General features: G+C 30.6%; 5 protein-coding genes across 8 annotated transcripts in view; 2 read left to right on the plus strand and 3 right to left on the minus strand.

Annotated features, from left to right (window-relative positions):
* LOC138942549 (odorant receptor Or2-like) overlaps positions 1-25,134 on the plus strand; it is a 150,741-nt gene that overhangs the window by 17,838 nt on the left and 107,769 nt on the right. The gene's annotated exons all lie outside the window — the stretch shown is intronic.
* Positions 52-3,217, minus strand: LOC138942683 (homeobox protein H2.0). The gene is made up of 4 exons (XM_070313105.1): positions 3,112-3,217; positions 2,533-2,739; positions 444-631; positions 52-363 (listed from the first exon to the last, which is right to left on the minus strand). Exons 1-4 carry the CDS (start codon positions 3,215-3,217, stop codon positions 184-186), a joined length of 681 nt encoding a protein of 226 aa, XP_070169206.1. The 3' UTR covers positions 52-183.
* Positions 5,018-6,025, minus strand: LOC138942730 (uncharacterized). The gene is made up of 3 exons (XM_070313199.1): positions 5,869-6,025; positions 5,384-5,670; positions 5,018-5,155 (listed from the first exon to the last, which is right to left on the minus strand). Exons 1-3 carry the CDS (start codon positions 6,023-6,025, stop codon positions 5,018-5,020), a joined length of 582 nt encoding a protein of 193 aa, XP_070169300.1.
* Positions 6,865-8,311, plus strand: LOC138942654 (uncharacterized). The gene is made up of 4 exons (XM_070313043.1): positions 6,865-6,943; positions 7,263-7,516; positions 7,591-7,701; positions 8,048-8,311. Exons 1-4 carry the CDS (start codon positions 6,865-6,867, stop codon positions 8,309-8,311), a joined length of 708 nt encoding a protein of 235 aa, XP_070169144.1.
* The window catches only part of Cep164 (centrosomal protein 164), a 39,291-nt gene continuing 22,703 nt past the window's right edge, over positions 8,547-25,134 (minus strand). For 2 of the 4 annotated variants that reach the window (XM_070312884.1, XM_070312882.1), the window contains exons 2-10: positions 22,299-23,093; positions 20,213-21,084; positions 19,477-19,896; positions 18,315-18,637; positions 16,224-16,651; positions 13,423-13,595; positions 12,954-13,185; positions 11,312-11,506; positions 8,547-11,126 (exon numbers count right to left, since the gene is read on the minus strand). In XM_070312884.1, the coding sequence (XP_070168985.1) occupies positions 10,879-11,126; positions 11,312-11,506; positions 12,954-13,185; positions 13,423-13,595; positions 16,224-16,651; positions 18,315-18,637; positions 19,477-19,896; positions 20,213-21,084; positions 22,299-23,093 (3,686 nt within the window). In that variant the 3' untranslated portion in view covers positions 8,547-10,878. Of the gene's footprint in view, positions 11,127-11,311; positions 11,526-12,953; positions 13,186-13,422; positions 13,596-16,223; positions 16,652-18,314; positions 18,638-19,476; positions 19,897-20,212; positions 21,085-22,298; positions 23,094-25,134 lie in introns of those variants that run through there. The other 2 variants (XM_070312883.1, XM_070312886.1) reach the window with 2 other exon arrangements.

Raw genomic sequence — 25,134 nt, forward strand, 5'->3', positions numbered from 1 at the left:
TTTTTTTTTCTTTAAAAGATGAATACGCAATTATTGCATATTGACCACACACCGTGACATTGCTCTCTTACGTATATTTAATAAAGATTATATATAATATTGTTATATTAAAATAACACCTCTCTAATTTTCTTATAACTTTTTCGAAGAATTTTTAAATGTACCATTAAAAAAGAGCTAGTTTTATAAATCTACATCGATTTCTATGTCTTCCTCGTTTCGTTGTGTCGTATCATCGGCGTTGGGCTTAACTAATTTTTGCGGAATATCCTTTTGCGTAGAATCTGGACCAGCCGATGCAGCATTCTCACTCTCTCTTGTATGTCGCCATTTCATCCGACGATTTTGAAACCAAACTTTGACCTAACAACATAAAAACAAGCTCTATTTATATTCTAAAATAAATAAATTGTCATTTCTATTATTGATATTATTAAAATAACCTGTGCATCTGTTAAACCTAAAGTTGCTGCCAATTGTCGTCTGTCTGGTTTTGTGATGTACTTTTGTAACGAAAATCTTCTTTCCAACCCTTTTCGCTGTAACGAGCTAAACACAGCTCTAGACCACGATCTCTTTCTTCGTATGTTTGTTTCGGAAGAACTCATCGTTGAAGAAGACGATATAGGTGCTGAAAAATGAATGTGTTACCTAAATTTATTTAATAATTTTAATTAATAATTAATATTTATCTGAATTTATTTAACAATAAATTTCATTTCTGTTTCTATATTATAGTCGCGAATATATAATAAATATAGTATTCCGAAGAAAAGAAATTTTGATGCTTGTGTAGCTTTCTTCCTTCATATTTTCATTTAGAGATGAATTAAATAGATATCAATACGCTCATAAAAAACATTGCGCTTTTTTTATGAATTGTGATCGCGTTTATAAATTAAGATGAAACAAATCCAAAAGTTTCAATATTTTTAATTCTAGTTTTCTAACTGCATACATTTGCTAGCGTTAAAAATTTTATCTTAATGACGTTAGATATCTTTAATCTGTCATAAGCATAAATATAAGAATTAATATATATAATGTGAAAAAATAGAGATTGTTTATATAAAATATTTAAAATATTTATTACTAATATTATCAATCTTAAAATTACAATTATTATAAACTTTTGCATTACGGAGACAAAAAATGTGAAGAAAGGAATTGCGCAATTCTCATGCGAATTAGGTGAAAAAGCGTCATGAAAGATAAATGCTACTTTTGGCTCTATGGATATCAGTTTCTACGGATCTCAGTCTAAAGCAGCTTGCAAGATGGGGTACTTCGGGCTGATTTACAGCCGCACAAAAGTATACAACATCTGTACGTATTTAAACAGTGTGGTGCTCCCACTTCCAAGCCAAATCTTCGTTCAAATTCGAACAGATACCTCTAACATCACAGTTATTTTGGGATTTCCATGTTAATCTTTGAGCGTATATTTCTAATTCATGAATTTCGCTACATTTCATTGATTCACGCTATATAAAAAAAAAAAAAAAAAATATTTGTTGATATTACGTGAAAATGTAGAAAAAAGTATAATATAATAAAAAAGAGAGATTATATGTCTCAAATGTTTTTATTAATCACAATAAATTAATGATAATTCAAATATTGATTTATATATATATTACTTTATATACTTTATTTATATAAATTTATTACTTTACTAGATTTTGTTATAAACCTTTGATAAAATTATAAGGAAACGAATTTATTAACTGTGTATAAATAAAAATTATTTATTACCTCTGCATTAATTCATATAAATATTTTATTTGTTATAAATTTTTATGATACATTAATAATGGCAAAATTGTTATGAAGAAGAAGAAAGAAGAGATGGGGGCACATTGTCGAATTTTAATAATAACCAAACCGAAAAAATGCATATTGAAACCGCCGTTTACACCATGCGTATAAACGCTCGGTAGCACTTAAGATGTCGTTTAAACACAGACAGGAAACACGAGAATACACTGACACGTAAATATTTTGCTCTACTTGCTCCTGGATATCAGAGGGACAAGACAGTGTGTCCATATGGTAACATTTGTCAATGACGTAACCTGTGGTCGGATTTTCTTCAAGTAATCTTATGAATCTGTGCAGAGATTAATCTCATGCCTGCATTTACATTTAATTAAGAAGACTTTGGTATATATACAACTTTCTTAATTAATTTAAAATAAATAGCTTTGAATATATTAAGCTTCCAAACGCAAAATAGATGACAAATCATGTTCTTATCTCTATCAAGATTTTATTTCTTTCTTTCTCTCTTAATAAAATTTTATTTTAAAGTTTATAAAATTGCAATACCGTATGATAAAAATCACAAAGATGCAATAAAATAATACAGCTTAATATCTTTGATTAAAAAAAAAAGGTTATTTCCAATAAATTTATATAATCGCGAAAATACCGAGTAATTTTTTTACAGACATAGGACAGAAAGTACTATATGATTTTCTTTGATATAAACTTGAAGAAAATTATGCAATAATAAATTATTAGCTCACTCACTTCTCAGTACAGGGCGTAATGGTGCCGGCCGATATAAAGTTCCTAATTCCATTACCCCAGTATAAGACGTAGCAATGCCCTCGGGTAATGATGAATGGGCATGCGGAAATGACATGCAAGCTCTGACACTTTCGCATTGACCGCAACTTTCAATACAAGGGCAACATATGGTTGGCGGAGGTTGTATCGCAATTGGCTTAAGGATATCTATCAACGTATCAGTTTTGAAGAAATTAAAAGAAACTCGCGATTAAAAAAAAAAATAAAATACGTAATAGACAATATTAAACGCATATAAAATATGTTATTATATATATATATGTACATATAATTAAGATCACAATTATAATTTTTATTTAAAAATATGACTAAAAATTAATATATATATGTAAAATGATTTTTAAAACTATTTTACTGATTTTTAATTATTAAAGAAATATATGTAACAATAGTATCAAAGTTAATAAAAATAAATAGTTTTAATTATAAATCAATTATGAAAACTATACACGAAAGTAAAATTTTACTCAATTATATGCCACATATTGCGTATAATTTTTAAGCGTCATTAATTTTTACCTGCTTTTCTCGTGCAAATCTCATTCGACAATATGCGATCCATGCCAAATTTTAATTGTTTCGAACAATTTGAGTTATCCATGACGTGAGTACTAGTGCTAATCATCTTCTTTTTGACGAATTCCTTCACACAGCGCTATCAATTACGCTCACGTCACTAGTCGAAAGTATGTATTACTATTTTACAAATGTTGCGTTTAATCATACACAATATATATATATATATTTTTACACTAAGAATTATTATTGAAATTAATATAAAATAAATTTTAATTGATGTTTGCGAATATAATTATTATTTCTTGTCACTGTTCACTTCAATTCACTGTACTTATTCTTCGCGGTACTCTTATTAGATGTACATATTCAATTATATTAATTAGAACTTTGATAGTCAGGGAAAATTATTTTGAGCATAAAATTAAAATTACTCTGTTAACAAGAAATTACCGCCTTTTTTTACAAAAAAAAAAAAAAAACATATATATATATATATATATATATATATATTTGAGAGAACTGCAGAATACAGTATAAAAGTGAATGAATGAACGAGACTGTGCCTTGTTAAGAGGAGATTTCCGATTGAAAAAAAGATCACCGCTGCTAGTTGTGATTTAACTGGAACAAGTGGATTGGTCCATGAAAATACTGAAGGCGGGGCTGCAAGAAGATTGGTCCAAGACCAAAATCATGTGTCGGATGCAGTCGAATACAAGTTTCAAAATAATATTCTTCGCGTAGCGAGAAATGCTTTAAGACGGTAAAAAATTTATAATAGTGTAATGATAATATTAGATTTAAAATTCTTTACTTTAATATTAAATTGCTGATTTTTTATTCTACTAATAAGCTCTCTTTAATTGGATATTTTTCTTAAAATTTTTCAGATATTCGAATATAAAATATTTCAGATAGTTCTCAGCAAGTCGTTGCAAGGTTCTCAAAAATTTCAATAAAGAAATTATTAATATTATAGTATTGCTAAATTTTTAAACGTTTCAATCTTCAAGCATGAATATATCAATATAACACACACACACACACACACACACACTCACGTACATAATTAAGCATATATAATTTTATAAATGTGTTTAAGACTCTAATATTATTCATCTAATTTTATTTAAAATCTTTAGATGTAGATTAATTGAATAACTGTAACAAAATATAATGTAATACCGTGTGTCTCATAGTCGTTACTTTTAAACATGAATGATATTTAATCAGGAATGGATTGGTTTTTGAAAAGTTTGGTATGTTACAAAAAATTGCATATATTGGTAGAACAATGATATAAGATACGTATGTGTGGTTGATGATATCTGTGGAAGAGCCATATGGTTATCTTTGCGTGTAGAGGTCTGCGAAGTACACAGTAACTTAGGTGTTTATTTGAAGAGCCATGTTTGAAGCTGCCTTTCTACCCACACGCTAAGAATATTCTTCGAGATATGTACACATCGCGGTCCTCTATTCGATTTTATTAGGTTTTAGGATTTTCAAGAGTCTGTCAGATTTGCTAAGATAAGAAGCGCTCTTCGAATTCAATTTAATCGATCGGCGCAAATAATTCTTATGTTAGTCAAAGCGAAAATAAAGGAAACCTGTTTCAAAATTAATTATTAAAACACTTAGTCAACATAATTAATTGAGATTAATTTTATCCATAAAATAAATAATTAATTCAATAAATAATAAAAAATAACACCTTATTAAGATAATTATTATAAAATGTTTACTTTTCTTACACACAAATCTATTTTATTTTTTATAAATTATTTGCCATTATTAATCTGCTCTATATTAGATTAGTTATAAATCTTATACTTTTGCCAACAGAATAAATATGTATAAATAATAAATCTTCCTAAAATATAGCATTTTTTTATATAGTTTGTAATCAATTGTATAAGGCATAACTTCTTGAGAGCATAATCATTCCTTCATAAAGTTTGTCAGTTTCAAAATTATTTTCCATTGGATCAAATATTAAAATGTTACGTTTGGGTCGATTGAATTTTTGTAGACCTTGCAGATTCTAGAAAAAATAATTAGTAATTTATGTATAATCGATCGATTGTATTTTGGTTGTATAAAATCTATTCGTATTTTTATGACATTTTACAACGACATTTTCACGATTTTTCATGTAAGCTACATCGGCACTCTGCTAAAAAGAACCCTTTAAAAGAATAAATCATTTCTTAAAAATTTAATTATATATATATAAAATAAATAACAGTAATATAAAAATTGCATCTCTTACCGAAAATACGACGACATTCCCGCTTGGATTATTGGCCATATTGCGACGAATTGCTGTTATTATAAGCGTAAGGAGATAACCGCCAAATGCGAGAAACGATAATGCAGTTATTGCCACCTGGAAGATCTTTGAAACCTTCGATTCCTTGCCTTTTTCATCATAGTGCTCTTCATATCGTCGCGTAGGCTTCTTGTTACTTCTTCTTAATGGCAAAGCCATTGGCATTGTCAAGGATAATCTTCTACTAGATACATCTTCGCGCGCGTTTTCATTGTCATCAGTAATATCTACAAATAACGTAAAAACAAATTGAGAAAAAATATCTATGTAATATTTATTTTTAATAATTATTTCCTAATAATATAATAAAATAAAAGTGATGATATAATAATGTTAAAAAATAATTTCGCTCATATTAAATTGAAAATTATATTTAACGAAAAATTTATGTAATGACAATATAGTTAGAATATATTAGTTTCTACCGTATCCCGCGCTTCCAAGGGAAGATTTTATTTGGATCAGTTTATCCATTGGTAATTCGCTTAAACTGCGAACTTCATCCACATATAAAGATGATATTTCCCCGGATGTCATTTTAAAAATGCAAGATGCATAAAATATTAGCAAGCAGTAATGCATGGCTAAATATTTTGAAATTTGTGGATAAGATAAAATGGACCGGATGTCCCAGAATTAATAGTACAAGCGGGAAAAGGAGGTGATTCTACAGAAGAAAATTAAGACAAAGGTTTAATACCAAGGGCATAATTATTACTAAATGGACAACGCTTTAAACAATTTTTAAGTTAATATAAAATAATATTTCTAAAAAGTAAATACATCCCACATACGTCCTCTTATCATGTTTCCCCGAAAAATAATCTTTTGATATTGATAAAAAACATAAAAAAGTTTTAGTCTACATTTTCAATTTTTTTTTTTTTTTTTCATATAGAATTATTTTCTTCTCGTTTGTATCATTAGTTTTGACATCTTGCTATTATATGTATAAGATCTGTCAACAAGCTATTGTGTTCTAATACAATCTGCTAAAAAATATTTATTATTATATATACGCTTCTTTTTTCAATATTTCACTTCTAACGAGAAATTTTAAGTAACTTTTGCTTAATATATTAAACACTTTTCGAACAGATTCTATAATTAGAACAATGATATATATATATAACTACGCAAAATTCAACTGTCTTACTTCTAGCACCTTCGTCAACTACTGACTTTTAACAGGGATGTGACTATAAATCATGCCACGAAACATGACTACGGATGTCGTTTCCTCGCGCTTGGCTGGCGAAGCAAGAAGAGCGACAATCGCGTAACAGGGGACTCAATTGTAGCTCCGTCGGAGACGCAGCGGAATAGAAATAAACGCACAATTAACGCGGAACACCCGTTATGGTCAGCTTTAGGAAGATCCTTGATAGTCTCAGTATTGTTTCATAGTTAGAGTCAACGAAATGTCGAACGTCTCGTGCTTCCTCTTTTCTGTTATTTGGATAACTATATTTGATAATGTGCAGCTTGCAAAAACCGAAGGTGAGAGATTATTTTTCTTTTAAAAAAAAAAGAAAAAAAAAAGATTTAATATAAATATATTTAAAATAAATAAGAAGAGAGAGGTAATAAAACAATAAGAACTAGAAGATAAATTTCACGCGTTTTTTGCTTTGATTTAGAAAGAAATCTTTTTACACAAGAAGATATTTATAAGAAAATCAACATTCTGTAAATTTATTACAGAAATATTTCAGAAATTATCTCTTAAAAAGTCGATATCAAAAATAAATTGAATTATGAAAACAATTATTGTCTTATATTTATATCGTATTGTCGTATGCCCTATCATTAATTCCAGATGTTCTGGATAAGATAAAAACAGGATTGAAGTACGCAAGTAACTATCTAGAAACGGCTAAGGACATTGCCGATCTAGTATCGAAGAGTTTAGGACGCAGACAGAAGCAGAAGCGTGGCGACGATGAAAACGATGATACAAAACAGCCATTTGGTCCTTCAAATCTCGTTTCCGCATTCTTTCACCTCGTTGGACTTGATTCGCAAAAAGTCGCAGCAATCGCGATCAACAGCGTTATATTTCTTGCGCAGATGGTAAATATTATGCAATACCAATATTTTTCATATTTATTCTAAATTCAGCATATTTCTCTTATTTCTTTTGACAGATAAGTTCGCTCTTTGGATTAAAATCGCAAGATAACATCGCCAAAAATATTGACGACGAAGCACTGCCTTGGGATCCTTTAAAATTTACTCTAGAAAATAAAAATGAAAAAGTAAGTTGTTGTAAACACGAGGAAGCGGATTTCAATTTTAAATAACGTTTGGAAAGATTGCTAGGATTTAGTTTATTCAAGCTTTTATCGATTTGTAATCGAATTATAATTTAATTTTTCCTAATATCAAACTTAAAAAATTTCTATAATATTTTAAATAAAATTTAAATATAAAAATTCTACTATACATAATTATATAATAATAAGTGTTAACATTGCACATGTGACGTGATAATAATAGTTGCACATATAAATCTAAAATTGATCTAAAATTAAAATATATTTATAATATAAAAGAATGCAACGCAATTGCAATATATATATATATATTAATTCTGTTCTACAGATTCGAAATTTGGTTGATCAAGCGAAGAATCCGAATCTACCAAATCAACTAATAGCAAGAATGACTGGTCCTGATTCCGCCTGTATTAGATTACTGGTATGCAAATCATCTCCGGTCATAAAAGCGGCGCAAAATTCCCTTAATAATAAATCACAGAATCATATGCATCGATTAATCGCTTGGTTACCGTCAAAAGAGGAATTTGAAAGAAATAGCGATGAATGCGAGGATAATCATACCGATTGTAGTTTATTTTCATCGTAATAACAATCGTTGCGAAGAAAAGATGAGATTTTTTATTAAGAAATTCAAAGATTTCTGTGCTAATTGTAAAATCAAATCAATATTTCCAATAGCGCATTACTTTGATTTCAGAATAGGGAAGAAGTTTTTTTCTTTCTTTCTTTATATATATATATATATATATATATATATATATTATATATAACAATAATATAGAAATAACATAAAATGATAAATATATTACATAATTGTACATTTCACTTTATATAGATTTTCTATTCATGTATTGCTTTATCATTCTTTGCATATTAATGTTTAATATTCTCATCAACAGCTATCATTAATAATCATCTTCGATATAATGTATAGCACAAAAGTTAAGTATAAAAATTTATAACGCTATCTCACATAATGTCTTACATTTGAAACATGTCCCATTTACGTATATTTATCTGTTTATTATCAATAGGTGTCCCAAATTCGGGAAACATTGTTTTTCACAATCTAAAAAAAAAAAAAAAAATTTTACTATTAAGTAATTATATCTTTAAATGAAAGCAGATTCTTTTCATAATTTCGACTTTTTAGAAATAAATCAGAGATTACGTAAAGTATAATTATTCAATTCAATATTATATCTATATTCCAAAAATGTGTAGAACTGTCAATTATATTAACTATATCATACATTTAATGAGATCATGATATTGTGATATTATATATGTATATGCTACGTGGTTATATCATCGTTTTTCTTTAAGAATTGTCGAGAGTCAATACATCGAAGTAATCATCGCTGGGTAAATTTAATCGACATCAAAAAATGTTTGGCATATGTTCAATTCTCTATTTATAATATATATAATTTACACGATGTATCTAGTGTGATCTAGCGTATTTGCTAATTAAGAGAAAGTTTTGGCATTTGAAAAATGACTGATTAAACGTAGAGGCATTTCTTGCCATGATCGCGCGCGATATTCACGATCGTTATAATAAGTGTTCGAAAATTTTAGCAACATCTCACGCATAAATCTTATCAATTTTCTTATCACGCAAGCAATGCATATATTTAACATAAATAATCAAAATTTTTTTCCTTTATGTATAAAAGAGATATAAATTATGAAAATCTATAAAGTCTTCTATAAAGTATAACATTACGATAAAATGTTTCCACTGTTTTTGATTCGAGTTCCGTTAAATCACAAATAATTCGGTAATCATTAGAATATCGCGCACGATCAACTATAATATACGATGTACCACCATATTCTTCGAACGCGTTTAATATAATTTTATAGTTATATTATATTACAATACATGCGCACGCGCACATATGTTACGTATCCTAATCGAAATCTTGAAAATATACGGAGAATCAACGGACTATCAATGAAATGAATCGTTATATCGTGCATTATCGTACATTATAACATGCATTGCATCGCATGAGAGAGGGGTCTCTCTTTTAACTTTTCGATAATATATGTATATCGAAGTACACATATTTACAAACGCGTTCCACAAAGATCCTCCTATCCATAGATACACGCGTACCTACATCTATATCATCAATTTACAAGCTTTACACACGTACACACGTACATAATATATATATATATATATATATATTTTCCAAAATCAAAGCACACACACACACACATGTGTCATCGCGCATAGATAGCTTACGCTAAAAGTAGAGCTAATTAAGTTCAGAACACGCTGGAAGACAAAAGAGGGAACCGACCGTTCTAGGATAATTTTTCCATTTTTTTTTTTTTTAATATCGTGCAGAATAATATTCACTTTTTGTTTATTCATAATATTTTGTTCCAAGAAACTTAAAGAGGCAAGAAACTCATCACTTGAGACGTTTTATTTAAATTGAATTTGAATTTATTTGAATTATGTAGTGCTGTGATGTGTGTATAGTGTGTGTAGTGTCAATCTATAAAATTTTAAAAATTCAATCAAATGTATCGATCAAATTGATTCGAATTCATCAAGGAGTGATTAATTAAATTCATGTCTGAAGGTCGAATAATTAAGAAATGGTGCTATATATATATGTTAATTGGAAATTACATGCATTTATATATCACGTTATCACGTTCAACTTTATTCTCTCTCTCGCACATAAATTATTTGTCGTACAATGACACATACAATATTCTCGATAGTTTTTGATCATCGATTCGATAACGAAGGAAACAAGGTTCGGAGCAGCAAGCGAGCGCAAATTTGAAATCCGTACAAATCGGGAATAGACATTCGTGTGACGGATAGGATTATCACTTCGAAAGGATTTGACAATTTCTGACAAGAGGTTGCAAAATTGTATCCAATTGATTCTTAATTATATAATCCGTAAAAACGTAAATTATAAATAGACTTGAGAAGTGTACGTTGCACAATAAGCTATAATTCTATAAATAAAATATTACGCTAACTAATTATCCCTAATTAAGTAATGACAATATTATACATCTTCAACTAATATTTGATTCAAAGCCATATTGATTAATTGAGAATAAAGATTAATTTTGCAAAAGATTTGGAAGAAAGAGAAAATTTTTTTCATTAATTTAGAGAGTCGCTTGACCTGGACTGATCAGGTCGGTGCTTTCGACACGAGCTTGGCGTAGCCAATCTCTTAGATTTCTCGTCCTTTCCATCAAATTCGAAGCGTTTCTCTCGACTGTACCAACGCTCGTGGTAAAGCCGCTATTAGGACCGTATTGAGCGATAATATTCTGAGTCGTGGTAGTAGGAGGTTGCGCAACGGTTAATTGAGATAAAATGTTGGATTGTATGTTGGGCGTACCAAAGGCACCTATAAAGAGAGATAGACGTATTTACAATTTTTTTTTTTTTTTTTCACAAGTAAGAACAAATAACCAGATCATAAAAAAAAAAATTTACTTTTATCGCACATACATATATATCGGAGTATTTAAAAAGTGCACTATGCAAATCCGATTCCGTGAAAAAAATAAATATATATTTCTTTTTCTTTACCTTGCATGCTGTTAGGCTGCGCGGTGAGATGATGAAACCGCAACCATCGCAAATAAGAGTACATAAGAGCCGGTGTTGGGGGTATGTTGCTATCCTGGCGTTTGTTCAAGACATCCCAAATCTCTCGTATCTCTGAGTTCAAATTCTCTAAACTTGCGATGATCTCAGTAGATTCTTGATAATGATCTGGCTTATCTAGATTTCCAACAACAAACTATACAATATAATACATATTTATGCTGAGATTCATATAGTAATTATGCATCATGTTGGATATAATTTTATCTTTTTCTTAATTTATTAAATAAACTAACTCGACTTCTTCGTTTCTTTATGAAACTGACAGTAATCTATGAAATAAACATAGAAAAAAAAAGAAAAAATAATTACGCGAAGAAAACAATTTATATCCTTATATATATTTTGAGTTAAATATTTATTTTTAGATAGTCCCAAAAAACTTTTGAGAGACGTATGTATTGGATAATTGCATAAGTTCGTGCCCGATTTAAATATAAACTTCAATAGATTATATTTTAGAGATAATACTTTTATTAATCAATTATATAGTCTCCATTCTTTTCTACAATGGTTTTCCAACCATCTATAAGCTTGTCGATTCCATTTTTGAAGAAAGAACTTGGTTTTTCTTGAAAAAAGTTTGTAAAGTGGTTTTCGACAGCTTCCTCGGAATTGAGATTCTTGCCATTTAAACTATTCTGCAGAGACCGGAACGGATAAAAATCTGAAGGCGCAATATCTGGAGAATATGACGGGTGCTGCAGAATTTCCCATTGCAACTCCTGCAGTTTTCCTGCAGCTTATTCCTTTCAGTCGGGAGATGCGGCACCCACGTATCAAGCTTGGAAATGTATCCAAGCTTTTTTAAATGACGAAAAGCGGTTGAATTATCGATGTTCAGCCTCTCAGCAATATCCTCAGTTGTAATCCTTGGGTTTCTTTCCACTAAGGCATGCACAATGTCATCATCGATGCCAGAAGGCCGTCCAGAGCGGGGTTGATCCTCCATGTTGAAATCACCATTTCGAAATCTGCCAAACCACTTTTTGACTGTTCGGAGAGCAGGAGCGCGGTCCAAATAAACGCTTTGAATATTTTTTTGTGCAATCCCAACACTCACACCTTTCCGAAATTCATATAGCATTACATGCCGCAAATGCACCTTTTCGTTCTCCATTTTTAATGATTTCTCTTATGCACAAATGGACTTATCTGAACAATGTCTGACGCTAAATTGACATAAGACAACGTCATCTATTCGGTGTAAGCAACAATTACCGCACGAAAACAATAGAACTCCGCCATGCAGTAACTTAATGCCATCTATGAAAATCGGGCACGAACTTATGCAATCATCCAATATATATATATATATATATATATATATATATATATATATATATATATATATATATATATATACATATATGTCTGGAAAGTTTTTTATAAATTTAAAATATTTAATATATTTAATAAATTAGCAAGCAAGTCGGGCGTCATTTTTTTCTTTTAATATTATTAATATTATTAAGAATCTGTCGTATCTCACGTTGTTTGTTATTTAAAATTAACAATATCTTAAGAAATAACTTAATTTCGAAACTTTATCTGTGCAATATACCTATAAAAGTGTCAGTTCCCAAATCAGTCGAGCTGAAACCGCTGCTGGCGCTCGACATATCGCTCAGTGTCAGTTCATCATTTTTTATTGAAGACGCGTCGTTTTCGTTTCGCTTGTCGTTTGCCACTCGTTCCAAAGACTGTTCCAGGTGTTTTAGATGAATGACCTTCTCACCCAGGAGGCTTCTCGTGCGATGCAAACTCACCTCCATATCAGAAAGCTCGCGTTCCTCCTGTGAATAAATATTCAAGATCTCTTTACTTCTAATCAATAATACTATCGTTAGAGAAACAATCTTTTCTTTAGATTAAAAAATGAAAATATTATAGTATAATCGACAGAAATCAGAGATATATTTTTTATATTATTAAAAAAATTATCGCAATAATAGTGATACGACAAATGATATAAAAGATAGTTACATATTTAAATCAACGAATTTTAATTCCTAATTAATAATAATGGTAACCTGCACCAATTGTTCCAGAGTGGCCCTCGCGCTCCGTTGCTTCCAAGCTCTTTGCCTACCCTGAAAGGCACTTCTCTGTTGTCTCAGCGCTTCGCGAGCTCTCCTCACCGAGTCCCTCTCCACATGGATCCGATGTCGGAAGAATTCCAGCTCCGAAGAGGCATTCGCCGGCGCTGTAAGAAAAAGCACAGTTGCTTTCGATTTCGATCAAGGTCTTGTCTCTAATTGGAATAAACTTTAAGCTTTATATATTATATGTTTAAAGACTAATATGAAAATGATGAGACTGGGAATGACGGGATTTATGAATACAGCGTGCGAAAGCAAAATTAATGGTGCACTTACGAGCAAGTCGAAAGATATAAGCCAGATTAACCAAAGTAAAATGTATAAAATCCTACGGAACAGAAAAGAAATAATATATATATATATATATATATATATATATATATATATATATATATATAACATAATCATAGAAATATTTTATTGATAGGAATAATATATACAAATAAGAAGATACAATGTATACTGCCGTTCAATCTAGGGAGATTAAATATTACTAGTTTGAGGTATTTGTTGAGTTATTTACACATTTACAGAATCGAGGTATGCAAATAATAATAATAATATGTGAAAAAAAAAGAAGATATTTAACGGATAATCAAATTAAAGCAATTGTTGGAAAATAATTAAAATATGTACAATACATACATATATACCATACATACATGTATCTATACAGAGTTGGGAAGTAACGCGTTACTTGTAACGCCGTTACCGTTACAGTTACTTTTTTTCGGTAACTGTAACGGTAATGGCGTTACAAATTTTATTTGTAACGGAAAAAGTAACTTCGTTACATTTTTCGGTAACGAGTAACGAATTTAACAGTTACTTTTATCGTTACTTTTTTCAAATTTTTTGATTTATTTAAGATATTATTCTTGCTATTGTGCGTGATAAAATTTTTATCTTAACCGTAAAGCCGTAAAAGCAAATCGACCAATTAGCATTCTTATTATGTTGTAATCTCATTTACTACCAGTTCTAAGTACCTTGCAACGAAAATTAGAAAATCTCAATAAATCTGACCTTATAGATTGCCATTCATTAGTTGAAGCTATTCAGCAAGGTTTAAATAAAAGGTAACTTATTAATTTGATTAATACATATGTTATTTAATTTTAAATAAGGATTGAATTGAAAAATATTATTTTATTTTAAACTATTGATTCAAAAGTATTAATTTCAATAAAACAAACAATGTCGCTTAATTTACTATATTTGATTTTAGATTTCTTACAATATTTGAAACAAAAGAATTAATAATAGCAGCATGTTTACATCCAAAATTTAAGTTAAACTGTTTAACCGGAGAAAAAAGAAAACGTGCTGAAAATTACTTGGAGGATTTATTGGGAATCCGATCAACTGAAAATTCTTCAAAAGCTGGAAAATCTGACGATCGCGATGATTTTTTCATTTTTGAGCAAAAAACAAAATGTGCAAAATGAATCTGAACAAGAAGAATTGCAACGGTTTTTAAAATCAAATAATTGTAATATAGAAATGTTAAACGACTATCCAAAACTTAAAAAACTTTTTATTAAATATAATACAGCTCTACCAAGCGGTGCATCCGTAGAAAGAATGTTTAGCATCGGTGGCTCTGTATTAACACCACAAAAAGGGCATTTAAATGATGATACTATGGAGCAACAAATTTTATTAAAAATTAATAAAGAATTTCGATAAAATTTAATCATTTATTTTGTAATAAACCTTGAATGAAATCTTGCTTACAATTTTTTAAAAGTTTTTCTTATGCCAAATAATTTATTAGTTTGTATTGTAAAAAAGTAACGGAAATTGTAACGACTCGTTACTTTTTAGTAACGGTAACGAGTTACTTTTTAAAATTAGTAACGAGTAACGGTAACGAGTTACTTTTTAGAAAAAATAACGGTAACGGTAACGAGTTACTTTTATAAAGTAACTTTCCCAACCCTGTATCTATATATACCGTTTGTAGAAATAATTTTGTAATATTTTAATAAAAACAGGAAGAGAGTGAAAAAAAAAAGAGAGGCAAGCTACAAATATCAAAGTGCTAGAATAATATGTAAAAAGAAAGAATATACTGTAAATATGATAAAAGTATACTTATTCGCAATTAGAAAAATCTCTTTCGTTATTAATACTATAAAACGATATAAAACGTCACATATTTATCATCTGTCATCATATTTATTTAAAATTTCAAATAAATATTATTTTGCAACTTATTATAAACGCCACATCTTGAAAGATAGCGTTAAATTCACATCGAAACTGTACTCTTTAAAAATATAATGTGCAATGCTATCTATAAAATATTATTGTATAAAAAAAGATCGCTTATTTTACAAGTAAAATTGACAATTTTTTTCTATGGCTGTGCAACGTTATTAGAATACATGTCCTACATTGCAATGTATAATATATACGATAACAAAATCTTGTTATCCAATATTTAATATTTATCTAAAAAAGTAAAGAAATAGTAGGACACACTTTTCGCGTATTCTCCGCGCATTGGAAAGAATAAACTCTGTTGTTTCGTTGACAAAATATATATCGTATATTATATATACCATCCTTTTTAAAAGAAAGTCGAGAAACGCTGTTTTTCAATTTGTGACCAGACCCGATCTGACCTGGTTTTAAATCTTTAGGGACTTTGTGAGCGAAACTTATATTGCCTCGAAAATATTGTAGATCGGAAGTAATGATGCGCGAGATAGATTTAAAACAATCACCTTTATCTTGGAAAGGATATCGCACTGTATAGGCCGTTTCGTTGCTCGGCAACTGATCGCCGAGATCTTCCAGCTTCTTTAGCTGCTTCCTGATATTCTCCACGGGGTTCTCTACGGGGTTGTTGTTGCCGCCACCGTTTGAGCGACCCGCACACGGAGCGACCTTCTTACTAAAGCTCTTCTTCTTCTTCATCATCATCATCATGTTAGCGTTCGTCTCGCTGGCGGTGGTGGTGTCGTCAGACTCAAATTTTGCTGCGCTCTTCGAGTCAGCGACGGCGGTTACGTGTTTCTGAAACCCCGTGGCCGCCCTCTCACTCCTCGAATTGTCCGGATCGTTTTGCTCTCCGACTTGTTTGCTCGTATTCTGCCCCTCCTGCGATTTCGCGTTTGTCACCGGGCTCGAGTTCGCGTTCTTCAGCGGTGTACTGCGAGCACGATTTAAGGCCTATAGCCAGACATTAGGGCAAATCGCATGAACATGACGGAGCACCTTCACAGTCAGTTTAATCGGGAAATACGCCGTCAGACGCTCGACGAATTAAAACTGATGATATAGACTGCGAAGGTACTATAGTGAGAATGATATATCGATAATGAACGTGCAACATTAACGTTTCGATACAGAAACTAGCGAGAATAATATATTTATTGAATTAATTACGTTATATACAGGGTGGTCTTCGTAACGGTCGCCACGATTTTTAAGGCACTTACAATAATCTGACATAAAAAAGTTTCAAGCAAAAGTTGTGTGGCTTCAAGGGGGCCATAAGATGGTGACAATAATTTGACCTTGGATAATCATTTGAAGGTCATGTGAAGGTCAACTTTAAAATCTTAAATAGAAACCCCCATTTTTTATTTAGTATTCTTGTAGCTGACATCGAGAGCTTTCCAAAACACTATAACAAAGTATTTTTTTATTAAGTACTTTTTGAGTTATTTCATATTTTAATCTGACATATTTTGATATAAAAAATTAAATATCTCGTAAAATATTTTGTTTTTGATAATCTTACCGTAATACTTCTATGTACAGAATAATGAGACAAATCAATTAGTATATAAAAAAAAAATTGTTTTTAAGAAAATTATTTACAATGTATTTTTTAAAACAATTATTTGTTTTTTTTTAGCACTAATTAATTTGTCTTATTATTATGTACATAGAAGTATTACGGTAAAATTATCGAAAACTGAATATTTTACGAGATATTTTATTTTTTATATCAAAAGATGTCAGATTAAAATATAAAATAACTCAAAAAGTACTTAATGAAAAAATACTTTATTATAGTGTTTTGGAAATCTCTCGATATCAGCTACAAGAATACTAAATAAAAAATGGGGGTTTCCGTTTAAGATTTTAAAGTTGACCTTCACATGACCTTCAAATGATTTTCCACGGTCAAATCATTGTCACCATCTTATGGCCCCCTTGAAGCCACACAACTTTTGTTTGAAACTTTTTTATGTCAGATTATTGTAAGTGCCTTAAAAATCGTGGCGACCGTTACGAGGACCACCCTGTATACGTATATGAGATGTTGATTTCTATCTCGCTAATTACCGTAAAAACATCAGGTAATTACATTAAGGAGGGAGATATTAATAAATGAGATATGAAATGGCATGCGTGTGCTTTACGCAAAAGGCGTGCTAATATTAAGAATTACAGAGATTGATTATTACATTATGATTATTATTATTAATTATGAACAAAACTGATAGAAAATGTCAATAGCAATTTTCTTTATTATTATACGTCAAATGTATGCGCGATGAGATAGACCGAGAAGTAAAGAATTAAAATGTTACACAATTACAATACACTTTATAATATTTTCAACCACCTACTAGCTCTCTTGTTCAATCACAAACATAGAAGAGATAATCACGTAAAAAATTTGAGAGAGAAGGGACGAATCTATTGTATATTCCATGAAACTAACACATACATATATAATTAATATTAAAATTTTTTCTATACAATTTTGCAAGCCTATTTGTAACTATGTAAATATTGTTGGATATACGAAATTATATAAGTGCTGATTCTCTCCGTTTATGTAAGTAAATAAAACTTACTTTTGTTCTGACGACTCGGTCCTGTCCGTTTTCGTCCTGGTGGATGTCGATCTCTCGGTTTCCGAGGCCGTCGTATATCCCTCTTTTCTCCTGCTCCTTCTCTCGACCGCGAGGCGAACATCGTTCTTCAATTTCATGTACTTCTCTTTGAGCGCCGTGTACTTGTCCTGCAGCAGCCGCTTCTCGCAACGCATCTTTTCGAAATCTATGCTATCCTGAAGAACCCGCTCGGTTTGCTTCCTTGCCTCCTTCTCCGTTTCCCGCGCGAAATCCGCGCGGATTTCTTCTAGTCGCTCTTTATACATCTTACGAGCAAGAGCTTCCTATAAAATACACACCACGGACACAAGTTAAGTTATTTAAGTTATATATTATACGCTTACAAATTAGATAAAGGAAATTTTCGATTATCCTGTTGGAAAAAATGTTATAGAAATTTATTTTTTCTAGCCTGTTATAAATACATGTATTATTATTTTTATAACAATAATATATAAATGTATTATAATAATATTTTCGTAATAATACGATGTAAGAGAAAAAGAATATTGAGCGTAAAAACCAAAATATGGCAATTTATATTATATTCTTTCCTCAACATATACATCTCACACAATATTTATACTCGAGAGGTCCATATAATTAATTAAAGGGAAGATATAATTATAATATAAAAAATTTTAAATAAAAAAAATTACAATCGTGCGTGCGTGTTTTCCATTTGTTAAAGAGATCTTAGAGATTTTACATATTAAAATCATGAAACAAATAATTTTTAATAATTACGTATTTGAAAAATCACGTTCCATTTCTGGCTATAACATTGGCTATTGCATATTGAATTATAAAATAGTAAAATCATGAAATTTATAATACCGTAGAAAAAGTACAGCATCACATTTAAAACAAAATGCAATATACAGTTATTTTTCTGGACTATATTTTAATATACAGTATATTTGAGAATTAGATTTTAAGAATTTATAAGATATCGAAGAGAGAATTTATAGAGGAGAAAGATTATTTTCTTTCTTTATTAAAATCTTTACTCATAAAAAATATTTTTTTCCAAAAATCACAACGACTTTTACAATGAATTATAAATCTATTTTATAATGAATTATAAATCAATTTTTTTTTTAAATATGTCTCAATTACTCACATCCATTCTAAAATCACGAAGAATCTCAGCTAGGCACTGTTCGTGATCTTCGGTGAATTTAGTAATTTTCTCCCGTTGCTGCATTCTTAACTCGTTTCGTAAATCTTCGAGCTCTTTTTCCAGTTCCTTCTTTAGGATTTCGATACTTTCCGTCTGCCGTTTTCTCAATTCATATTCATTCAGCTTTGCGAGCTTTTCCTCTCCCAGATCGCGCTCGTGCTCGTTCTCCAACTTGCCCATCTCCTGATTCCTTAGCTCCAAAAGCTCTTTTTTTCTCTCATCAAGTTCTATTTTCAAGTTTGCCAATATTTCTTGTCTCTCTTTCTCATAACAGGCTTCCAACTCTGTACGGACTTTCTTCAAATTTTCTATCCTAGCTTGATCCATTTCAGCAATTAATGCTTGAATTTCCTGCTCTTCCTATAAAAAATAATTTAATAGATATATTTTTGTTTTTGATGAAATTTGTCATAAAAATCTATTTTAACATCTCATTGTTTTTAAATTAACAAAAGAAATAAATGTATCATCTTTGGATTTTTTAAATAAAAATGTCGCAAAAAATATAGTTTTTATAAGAAAATAACAATGGTATTAAATTACGATAATAATATTTATCTTTAGAGAAATGTTAGTCTATCTATGATAAAATCCTGTCTATTAAATAGAAAGAATCTTTAATTTTTAAATTATGTGTTCCAAGAATTTTTACGATGAATAAAAATAGTCGAGATACCTTTTGAACCATTTCCTGCTTCGCCTCTTCTAATCTTTGATCCAAATATTGCTGTATTAAGAGCTTTTGCTGCGCAAAATTTTCTTCAAATTCCTTTCTCTTTTCCTGCAATTTAACTTCGAGCTCGATCTTGAAAGCTTCAAGTTCTTTTTCGTGTTCTCTGTTCATTTTCACTTTCATATCGTCAATACTTGGAGAATATTCTAGATTAGATCTAACAAATCGCTCTTTCCGCCCATAGTAGTGACTGACTTTTGACATATCGGATGATTCATCGTCTTCAAGTTGCCAATTTGATAAACGGTTTGTCACGTGTCTTGCTTTTTCAATAATCGATCTTGTTCTGCGTATCTCATCGGAATCGCTGCTTTTTGCGGTGCTGCAATCTGTTTCGCTTTTCGACACCAAATCGATATTTTTCACTTTCTCACTTAATTTGTTAGGCAAATAATCGAGACTATTGTCAATTTCTAAACTGTTCCTGGTCATCTGATTATGATGCTCGTTCTCCGAAACGTTTTGTACGAGGAATCTCTTACCAACTATTTTTGCGTTTTTCGACATGGACTCCATCTTTTCCAAAGGCAGACGCTGTTTATTAATCTCCGTATCCATTTGATCCCAATCTTTCTCGTCAGAATATTCGTTCTTGTTGTCGTCATTGTTATCTTCGGAATTTTGCAAAATTGGTTTCCGCGATGATAAAATAGAACCGGTAATTTTATTGCTGATTACAGCCGATATCCGCAGATTCTTATCTTCAGATTCGGACTCCCAGTCGTCCTCGGACTCTGAATATGTAAAATTAAAGTTGATCTCCTTTTCCAAGTCAAACCGCACGCTTTTGCGTTCCTCATCCAATGGTCGATCGTCTATTAAAAGTCATGTAATAATTATTAATAAATTCTATTAATACTAACTGAAAGATTCAAAATGTTATATATATGTTTTATATTGGATGATTGCATAAGTTCGTGCCCGATTTTCATAGATGGCATTAAGTTACTGCATGGCAAAGTTCTATTGTTTTCGTGTGGTAATTGTTGCTTACACTGAATAGATAACGTTGTCTTATGTCAATTTAGCGTCAGATATTGTTCAGGTAAGTCCATTTGTGCATAAGAGAAATCATTAAAAATGGAGAACGAAAAGGTGCATTTGCGGCATGTAATGCTATATGAATTTCGGAAAGGCGTGAGTGTTGGGATTGCACAAAAAAATATTCAAAGCGTTTATTTGGACCGCGCTCATGCTCTCCGAACAGTCAAAAAGTGGTTTGGCAGATTTCGAAATGGTCATTTCAACATGGAGGATCAACCCCGCTCTGGACGGCCTTCTGGCATCGATGATGACATTGTGCATGCCTTAGTAAAGAAACCCAAGGATTACAACTGAGGATATTGCTGAGAGACTGAACATCGATAATTCAACCGCTTTTCGTCATTTAAAAAAGCTTGGATACATTTCCAAGCTTGATACGTGGGTGCCGCATCTCCCGACTGAAAGGAATAAGCTGCAGGAAAACTGCAGGAGTTGCAATGGGAAATTCTGCAGCACCCGCCATATTCTCCAGATATTGCGCCTTCAGATTTTTATCTGTTCCGGTCTTTTCAGAATAGTTTAAATGGCAAGAATCTCGATTCCGAGGAAGCTGTCGAAAACCACCTTACAAACTTTTTTCAAGAAAAACCAAGTTCTTTCTTCAAAAATTGAATCGACAAGCTTATAGAAAATCGTTGGAAAACCATTGTAGAAAAGAATGGAGACTATATAATTGATTAATAAAAGTGTTATCTCTAAAATATAATCTATTGAAGTTTATATTTAAATCGAGCATGAACTTATGCAATCACCCAATATATTACAAATTTTTGTTTATATGTTTAGATTGTTACTTTCTTATCCTATTCGTCGGAAAATAAGTATTTTACTTTTTTAAAGAATAGAAATATTTCTCTGAAACTAAAATAGAGTATACTATATTTTTTTATGTACAATTATCTTATCAAAAGCTATAATAAATGTTTAAATAAAAAACTATTCTGTGTGAAATTATATTCTGCAATGTATGGTACATCGGTCTTACCATCGTCCAATTGTTTCTCTCTCAGAATTGATTTGAGCCTATCTCCGGCAGCATTATTAATTTCATCGGAGATCATCAATGCCTGAAAGTCCTCTAATTTGCCGCCATCTTGACTAGGTGTGTTATCCCTGCTCCTGTTACTTTTCAGAAACATCGAACCGCCACCACTGAGGGTCAACTCCTTTTGTTGACCTAACTGACTCGGATGCTTTTCTTTGTCGAACTTCTCGGGCTTCTCCGGCCTGGCCAGCGTGCTGGCGCTAAGTTTATCAATATCAATTATATTCTCCTCGGAACTAAACTTGCTGGATAGCTGTTCCCAATCTTTCTCGTGCCACGGACTCAGCGATTCGGATCTCTTTAATACTTCCTTCAAGTCAAACTCTTTCTTCGCAGGTACTGTTGTTGTAGTCGTTGCCGCAATCGTATCTGTTTCGTCTAGCAATTTTGGACATTCATAAAATTTTGGATCTTGAAATTTCAAATTTGTATAATCCCTGGAGGCCCGATCGCTTGACAAGGATATTATGTTGTCGGATCTCGAATCACTTTCTCTTCTCGATTGGAGCCTATCGAAAGACGAGGGACGATCCCTTCTACGCGAGCCGTCGATTTTTTCAATTTTCCGTAGAGGCGTCAATTTCATAGGAATTTTGGTGCCTACCGTGCCAGGTTTTGCATGGTTAGTCTCTTTAGTAGTTTCCTTCAGGGTAGCAGTTTCTTTTAAAGTTTCTTTCGGCAAGGTTGCGTCCTCATGAGATTCAAGATCCTTTGCTGTAGTCTTTGAATCTTCTTCTGTAGCATCAAAAATATTTTTTTTGTTTTTATTAATTATTATATTTCTCGTTATATTCTAAAGAATTTAATCATTATGAAACATGGGAAGGGCGTGATATTAGTGTTTGTGAAAGAATGTGTAAAGAGATATTAAAATTAACGGGACCAAATTTAAGGAGAGAGACCCTATCCTGCGTAAATATATTTAAAACATGACAAGTCTTCATTGATATTAATAACTTGCGTGCGCGAGTCAGTACTTAATATACACTACTCTTTTCATAATTAATAAACTCTCTCAACAGCTAAATTTAATCCAAGATTTTCAATGAGCATTTCTACAATCAAAAGTTGATCACTAATCAAATAAAGTTATAACAAAAATTACAAATTAATTAAAATTTCAAAATAAAAGATGACAATAAAAATTACAATAAAGTTACAGGCCTTTTCACAATGCAATCTTTCAAATTCAGCTAGACTTCAAACTAATAAACCAGAGTAAACAAAAAATGTTTACATTTATGTTCCTATTTAAAAATGTTTGTTTTTCGGTGAAAAGTAACTTAAAAAAGATACCGAAGCTTACAAAAGCTAAGTAGTAAATTGCATAAACATTTTTGCGCCTGAAAAGGCTCGAATATATTAAAATATATCTACTGGCTCAAATATACTATATAATCTCTTTTAATTTTTTCATATATATATATCTTCACGTAAATATAGTGTTTAAAATATTAAAAAATTACCTTTTTTAGTTTTGATTTAGGTTACAAATGTAAACATAAAATGTTCGATAAAGATTGTAAGTGATAACCGACAAGATAATATATATATATATATATATATATTCTATTTTCTTGCAGAGCGCATTGACTTTTAATTAAAAAATGTTACAGATTGAGCTTGAAGAGATAATCGTTTGTGTCTCAGCAACACAAGACGATGTTCGATTACGTAAACATGCGTCACAAACTGATCTTTATGATTACTGCAAAAAATGAGGAGCGACCGCAAGCATTCGAAGTCGATGCTTCAAGGTCTTGAAGTTGTTATGCATTTACGTAACGCCTATAAATTGCATAAATGCCATTTATTAAGTCGGATATTGAAAGACTGTTTGTCAACGAGCTAATTCTGTCGATTTAGAAAATAAATGTAGATAACAAAATTATTATAGAATTATCACAAATAAACAAAACAGAGCTATGATAGCCGTTTTTCTACTATTTAATTATATTAATATGTGACACACATTATATATATATACAGGGTGTCCCATTTTAATCTCCTCAGGCAAATATCTCAAAAACCAAGCCCGGAAGAGAAAAATGTTTCGGACAAAAGTTGTTTGGTTTCGAGGAGGCCATAAGATGGTGACAATGATTTGACCTTGGAAAATCATTTGAAGGTCAGGTCATGTGAAGGTCAATTTTAAAATCTTAAATAGAAACCCCCATTTTTTATTTAGTATTCTTGTAGCTGATATCGAGAGCTTTCCAAAACACTATAATAAAGTATTTTTTTATTAAGTACTTTTTGAGTTATTTTATATTTTAATCTGACATATTTTGATATAAAAAATTAAATATTTTGTAAAATATTTAGTTTTTAATAATCTTACTGTAATACTTCTATGTACAGAATAATGAGACAAATCAATTAGTATAAAAAAAAAATTGTTTTTAAGAAAATTATTTACAATGTATTTTTTAAACAATTATTTGTTTTTGTTTAGCACTAATTAAATTATCTTATTATTCTGTACATAGAAGTATTACGGTAAAATTATCGAAAACTGAATATTTTACGAAATATTTTATTTTTTATATCAAAATATGTCAGATTAAAATATAAAATAACTCAAAAAGTACTTAATGAAAAAATATTTTATTATAGTGTTTTGGAAAGCTCTCGATGTCAGCTACAAGAATACTAAATAAAAAATGGGGATTTCTGTTTAAGATTTTAAAGTTGACCTTCACATGACCTTCAAATGATTTTCCAAGGTCAAACTAATGGTACCATCTTATAGTACTCTGCGTTGATACCACTGCTT

The sequence above is a fragment of the Polyergus mexicanus genome, unplaced genomic scaffold (genome assembly GCF_030449975.1).
Source record: "Polyergus mexicanus isolate NDT 795.1 unplaced genomic scaffold, iyPolMexi1.0 SCAF_23, whole genome shotgun sequence".
NCBI classification, from domain to species: Eukaryota; Metazoa; Arthropoda; class Insecta; order Hymenoptera; family Formicidae; genus Polyergus; species Polyergus mexicanus.

Excerpts from the sequence above, each read along its gene's own strand:
- LOC138942683 (XM_070313105.1), bottom strand. The coding sequence starts at position 3,217 with ATGATTAGCACTAGTACTCACGTCATGGATAACTCAAATTGTTCGAAA. Across the intron at positions 2,740-3,111 it reads GATTTGCACGAGAAAAGCAG|ATATCCTTAAGCCAATTGCG; the intron begins GTAAAAATTAAT and ends ATACGTTGATAG. Across the intron at positions 632-2,532 it reads ATTACGCCCTGTACTGAGAA|CACCTATATCGTCTTCTTCA; the intron begins GTGAGTGAGCTA and ends TTCATTTTTCAG.
- LOC138942730 (XM_070313199.1), bottom strand. The coding sequence starts at position 6,025 with ATGCATTACTGCTTGCTAATATTTTATGCATCTTGCATTTTTAAAATG. Across the intron at positions 5,671-5,868 it reads CCTTGGAAGCGCGGGATACG|ATATTACTGATGACAATGAA; the intron begins GTAGAAACTAAT and ends CGTTATTTGTAG. Across the intron at positions 5,156-5,383 it reads GGAATGTCGTCGTATTTTCG|AATCTGCAAGGTCTACAAAA; the intron begins GTAAGAGATGCA and ends TATTTTTTCTAG.
- LOC138942654 (XM_070313043.1), top strand. The coding sequence starts at position 6,865 with ATGTCGAACGTCTCGTGCTTCCTCTTTTCTGTTATTTGGATAACTATA. Across the intron at positions 7,517-7,590 it reads TTATATTTCTTGCGCAGATG|ATAAGTTCGCTCTTTGGATT; the intron begins GTAAATATTATG and ends TTCTTTTGACAG. Across the intron at positions 7,702-8,047 it reads TAGAAAATAAAAATGAAAAA|ATTCGAAATTTGGTTGATCA; the intron begins GTAAGTTGTTGT and ends TCTGTTCTACAG.